Source organism: Zalophus californianus, chromosome 13, assembly GCF_009762305.2.
Source record: "Zalophus californianus isolate mZalCal1 chromosome 13, mZalCal1.pri.v2, whole genome shotgun sequence".
Taxonomy (NCBI): Eukaryota; Metazoa; Chordata; class Mammalia; order Carnivora; family Otariidae; genus Zalophus; species Zalophus californianus.
In genome coordinates this window covers 27,786,604-27,792,834 of record NC_045607.1, presented here as the reverse complement: position 1 = coordinate 27,792,834, position 6,231 = coordinate 27,786,604, and the positions used below count along the sequence as shown (strand labels likewise).

The following is a 6,231-nucleotide window of genomic DNA, read 5'->3' as shown; positions in this document are numbered from 1 at the left end:
TGATTTTATATCCCAAGCTACTTTCTTCCTGGGATCCAGTTAAGGGGCCCTCACATATCATAGTGCTTATTTAAAAACTTAAGGTGTAAAAAATATACCTGAGGATAAAGCTATTTCCCAAAAAGATGAGAAACTCCTCTCATTTGCACTAGTTGAGACAGTGTTGTTAATGATAGGCTGGCATGCCTTCTAACAGAATCCAAACATCTAAAAACGAACACACCTATACTCCTCAATAAGTATGGATATTAATTTATTAAACATTCTACCAAAATTGCAATGGCAATTTGCAATTGCAATTCGCAATTGCAACAGTAGCTAAATGCTTGACATATTTATGTTTCAGACCAATATTTTTTATGAGTATCAAGCAAGCTATAGATACAAATCTACATCTGTCCAGAGTAATCCTCTTTTTTGACACATGGGGAAATTTGGCCAGAAAAAAAAATTTGTTTACTTGTAGCTTTAGTTGATCTTCCCTCAGCATTCATTTCATGTGCAGGACATGGTTTCCCTGAGTCTCAAGGTAACCTAAAAAAGACAGTTAATAGCCCATTCATAGAAACTTGAGAAACTTCTTACCCTTCTGAAGTCAAGATATTTCATGGATGTGATAACTCAAGATTATATTAAATAAGTACATTTTCCCTGGCTTATAAAAATCCCATAAATTCATTTTCCCCAACCTAGTGGAGAGTAGAAAGTATGGTTTTTAATGTCAGTCTTTTCAGAGTCATGGCAAACACACCTTGACATTTTCAAGCTACCTCAGAATTTATGGAATCACAAACGACATCTCATTTTTCAAGATTCCAAATTATTTATCCTTTAAAATAATAGGAAAACCTCTAATGGCCTTAAAGGCCATTAGCAAGAATATCAAGGATGTCTTATTTAAAAATGTCTGTAGGGGTTCCCGGGTGGCTCAGTAGGTTAAGCATCTGCCTTTGGCTTGGGTCATGATCCGGCACCCTGGGGTTGAGCAGGGCTCCTTGCTCGGCAGGGAGCCTTCTTCCTCTCCCTCTCCCTCGACTGCCACTCCCCCTGCTTGTGCTCTTTCTCTCTCTGTCAAATAAATAAATAGTCTTAAAAAGAAATGTCTCTAAGCAATGAGAAGTACAAATAGATAATAAAAAAATGAATATCCACGTGTAAATGTATGACCATCAGGCAAATTTATCTTAAGAGAATTGTTGAATCTTTAGCAACGTGGTGAATAGGGAAGTATTTGAAATTTTTCCTATTTTCCTGTAGGTATTACTCCATTATATTTTAATATTTAATGATGAGTAACAGGCCAAAGTTTACAAGGTTTAGATTTCCCACACATTCCTCACCTCATAAGAGGCAAAGCCAGTAAGAGTGATCTTCTGATGAAAAAGCTAACGTTCCAGTGGGAAAACAGAGTTGCTTTGTTTTGGACCCTCATTCTTTTGTTATACAATGATCACATATCATCTTAGATGAATTGGTTGCCAGTCCCTCCATAATAAGATGAAAAGGAAAAACATTTTTTATAAACACACAATACAGTTTTATTATCCTAACAAGGAGCTACCAGAAATAACAATCTTTCTAGTGAATTATTATCTGAAAGGAAGTCCACTGATCCAAATAAAGTTATGATTATGGGTGGATATTAAGCAATTTTTCAGTGACAACTGAAATCTAATGGAGTATCTCCAAATTTGATGAAAGAACCACCCATATAATTTGAAGAGTCCTTGGGAGTATCTCCCATGTCCTATTATGTGTTCACTCTGTCTGCCTCAGGACACAGCCATTACAATGTTATGATCTGCTATTCGTATCACTTCTCTAGAATCTGATGCTCGTGCTGCTTCTAATAGGCCCTACTTTTAGGGTATTCATATATTAGGTCATCCAAGCTAGGCCATTTGACAATGAAAGGCAGAACTATTACTAATTACACCAGGGAAACTGGTGTTAACTAGACTAGTTCTGAGCAAATAGAGATATCTGGTCATCATTCCAAGATTGGTTCCATTAGGGCCATCATGTTATGAAGACATAAGATGTTTCACAAAAAAAAAAAAAAAAAAAAAAAAGGCATTATGCTCTGTTTGTGCCCTGGCTGACAGCAACTACTTAAGTTTTGCTCCGAATTTAATGTCTTTCAATGCCCAGATCTAAATTCATGGAGTCAGGCTGCAGAAACAATCTCTGGACAGATATCATGCTTCTTTGGGACTTAGAATGATGATAAATTTAAGATATAATTCTAATCTGAGACACAGTGAACCCCATTAATATAACGGGAAACTAGGGACTAAGGAAGGAGTTGGATGATAAGGAATCTTTATGAAAGCTCATGGTGGAGATTAGGAATAGTGAGATCTGAAGTCTAATTAGGGTTTTTCTTCCTTTTCTACATTGTCATTCCCTTATATCTTCCTCAAACTTTCAGTTAGTAAATAGAAGCCCAGAACTAGCTACAGTTCAGGGAATGAAGGGAATGTATATCCATGCATGGGATAAAACAAACTGGACCAAGAACTACATCAACATTGATGACATCAAAGAATAGGCAGAAATAACTGGCCCTGAAGATGAAATAGTGGTGTGGAACAAGATCCTCGGGAATCCTGACAGCTTCTGGTTTGAGACAAATGTTGTTGGCTCTATGTACTGGAGAAATTGAAAACATTTTATCCCCCCATATAGTTTCAGAAAGTACACCATTCCAAGAAGTCACTTAAGTCTTAGGTCTTTTTGTTATTTTTAGTTAGATACAGGGTGTAGGAAAGATCTAGAACTTGTGGTTCTCTCAAATTTCCTGGGAAATATTCTCAGAAAATAATTAGGAAGAGAACGAAAAGATTCAAGGAGAGGGACGCCTGGGTGGCTCAGTTGGTTAAGCATCTGCCTTTGGCTCAGGTTGTGATCCCAGGGTCCTGGGATCAAGTCCCGCATCAGGCTCCTTGCTCAGTGGGGAACCTGCTTCTCCCTCTGACTGCTGCTCCCCCTGCTTGTGCTCTCTGTCTCTGTCTCTTTCTCTCTGACAAATAAATTAATAAAATCTTAAAAAAAATAAAAGATTCAAGGAGACAGAGATAGAAGTAGCATGACAATGAAATAAAGGAGTCATTTCTCTTTCATTGCTGCCTCTTTCTGAACTATAGGGGGAAAATAAGTCTCTACCTTATAATTAAAAGTAAACACAAAATTGTAAAAAATTTAAAGGATAGAATAGAAAACCAAGAATATTTTAAATAAAATTTTTAAATAAAAATTAATTAAATAATGTGGGGTTTTAAGCAGCATTTAAAAACTAAAGCAATTAAACAAATGAATAAAACCAAGTAACTTAAAACCTTAAAGTGTTCTGAAATTGTAAAAGAAACATAAGCTAAATTACTTAAATTTTGAAATAAAAAAATTCCGAGGATAATACAATAGCAGGAAAGAAAAAAAAGATGTAATACCCAACATTAAAATCTAACATGAATATTTAAAGTGTGCAATTCAAATCAGGATAAAATAAAATGATAAAAAGTAAATATTTTTTAAAGCCGAAGGTTACCATAACAGAATAAAGAAATATAAATCCCAGATAAAAATCAAATGTAAAAACCATCTAAAGGTAGACCCACCATTCCCTAATAACAGAATTCCTTTTGGATCAGCAACATACTTCATGGTTAGAGAGCCAGTGGGACAAAGGAAAAGATATAGCTCTACTTTAATCCATGGATAGTTCACTCAGAAGGTTTTTTTTTGCTTTTAATTTTCAAATGGCTTTAAAAATCAGGTATTAGGGGGTGCCTGGGCGGCTCAGTTGGTTAAGCGACTGCCTTCGGCTCAGGTCATGATCCCAGGGTCATGGGATCGAGCCCCATATCGGGCTCCTGGATCTGCGGGGAGCCTGCTTCTCCCTCTGCCTCTGCCTGCCACTCCCCCTGCTTGTGCTCTCTCTCTCTGTCAAATAAATAAATAAAATCTTTAAAAATAAAAAAAATTTAAAAATCAGGTATTAGGTTCCAAGTCCAAAGCAGTTAGATCCCATGTATCAGAAGATCTTTGGGAAAAACAGCTGTCAAAGTAGATATGTTGAAAGTAATAAAGAATAATAATTTAATGCCTCATAGGTGGAGGTGAACAAAAAGTTATAAAAAAATAATACTATTCTAGAACCAAAAAGTTTACTATTATACAGCTTCATAGACAGAGGAGAATCAGCATTACATATTTGAATAGACTCCAAGTAAATCAGACTCTTCTAGTAATTACAGTACTGTAAATTCATAATTTTAACTGAGTTTTAAAAATCTGAAACCCAGTTTTCATTTTGTCTTGTAAAGAAAGCATGAAATTGGTTTTGGAAATAATCTTATAAAAAAACATGTTATACGCAAACAATGAATCATAGAACACTACATCAAAAACTAATGATGTAATGTATGGTGATTAACGTAACAATAAAAAAATTTAAAGAAAAAAACTAATGACGTAATGTATGGTGATTAACATAACACAATAAAAAAACAAAAACAAAAAACAAAACAAAACAACAACAACAACAAAACACATTTTAAAGGTTTTAATACAAGCGTAACTCTTTCCTGTCTAGAAATCTCTCTCATTATTATACAACCCTTCTACTTGCCCTCACAATCAAGCTCTTCAACAACAAGAACAAGAACAAACTACAATCATTGACTCCTAAAACATAGACATTTATTTACTTATTTTCTTTTTCTTTTTTTTTAAGATTTTATTTATTCATTGAGACACAGAGATACAGAGAGAGAAAGCATGAGCAGGGAGAGAGGCAGAGGGAGAAGCAGGCTCCTCGCTGAGCCAGGAGCCCGATGTGGGGCTCAATCCCATGACCCTGGGATCATGACCTGAGCCGAAGGCAGCCGCTTAACCATCTGAGCCACCCAGGTGCCCTATTTACTTATTTTTATTATGCCTGCACCAAAAAAATTTTAGAGCTTGAGAGCTTTGAGAGATGAATTTAACACAGTAGCAAGAACCTGTTTTGCTCTTTGGTTTCTCTAACTGATTTCCACATTGTGATTATAAAAATTACCTGTCCCTTTCCCATTTACTTGTTAAACACATTTCTTCTCAGTAGGTGTTTAACTGCCTCCTTCACATCCTTGTTCCTGAGACTGTAGATTAAAGGATTCATCGTAGGAGTAATAACCCCATACAACATAGATATAAGTTTGTCAGTAGCATCCAAGTCATCTGAATTAAGTGTCTCTTTAGACTTGGGCTTCATGTACATGAAGAGAATGGTTCCATAGAATATTATCACCACAGTCAGGTGGGCTGAGCAGGTGGAGAAGACTTTGCTTCTCCCCTCAGAAGAGCGAATTTTGAGGATGCTGACAATGATTAATGTATAAGAGATAATGATTAATAACAGTGGTGTCAATATAAACAATGTTGTGGCCACAAGCGTGATGAACTCATTGCCTGAGATGTCAGCACAGGCCAGTTTCATGACAGCCAGAATTTCACAGGAGAAATGATTGATAATGTTATTCCTACAGAAAGGCAATTGTACCACAAATGCAGTTTGTACTGCAGAGTTGAGGACTCCTATGATCCAGGACCAGCTGCCATGGGCACAAAGGAATCCTTGCTCATGATGACAGGATATCTTAGGGGGTTGCAGACGGCCACATATCAGTCAAAGGCCATCATGCCCAAGAGCACACACTCTGTTGTCCCCATGGCCAAGCCAAGGAACATCTGCACTGCACAGCCAGAGAAGGAGATGGTCTTTCTTTCTGAGAGGAAGCTCACCAGCATGGAGGGAATAGAGGTGATGGTGTAGCAGATGTCCAAGAAGGAGAGGTTCCCCAGGAAGAAGTACATAGGGGTGTGAAGGTGGGAGTCCAAGATACTGATTAAAATAAGGGTGCCATTGCCCAGAAGGATGACAACATACATTATTAAGATTAGCACAAAAAAGAGTAGCTCAAGCCTTGGGTAACCAGAAAGCCCCTTTAAAAAGAATTCCACCAGAATGGTTTGATTTTCCCATTCCATTTCACTTTCTCTTACCTGTAAGAATTCAAAACAATTTTTAAGCATAATTATTTATTCTGGGAAATCCAAGTTCACCAATGCACATATAAAAAAATTTGCCATAGACCCAATGAGAAGGAAGAAAGAAAATAAAGAAGGGGAAGAGGAGAGAAAAGGTAAAGAAGTGAAATAAACAACAAGGAAAGTGAAGTATGAAGAATC

General features: G+C 36.6%; 1 protein-coding gene across 1 annotated transcript; it reads right to left on the bottom strand.

Annotated features, from left to right (window-relative positions):
* Positions 1-5,074: 5,074 nt before the first annotated feature.
* Positions 5,075-6,030, bottom strand: LOC113934710 (olfactory receptor 13C2-like). Its single transcript, XM_027616222.1, is given in 2 exon segments — positions 5,075-5,592; positions 5,595-6,030. Coding segments are annotated over 2 exon segments (954 nt in total).
* Positions 6,031-6,231: the final 201 nt, after the last annotated feature.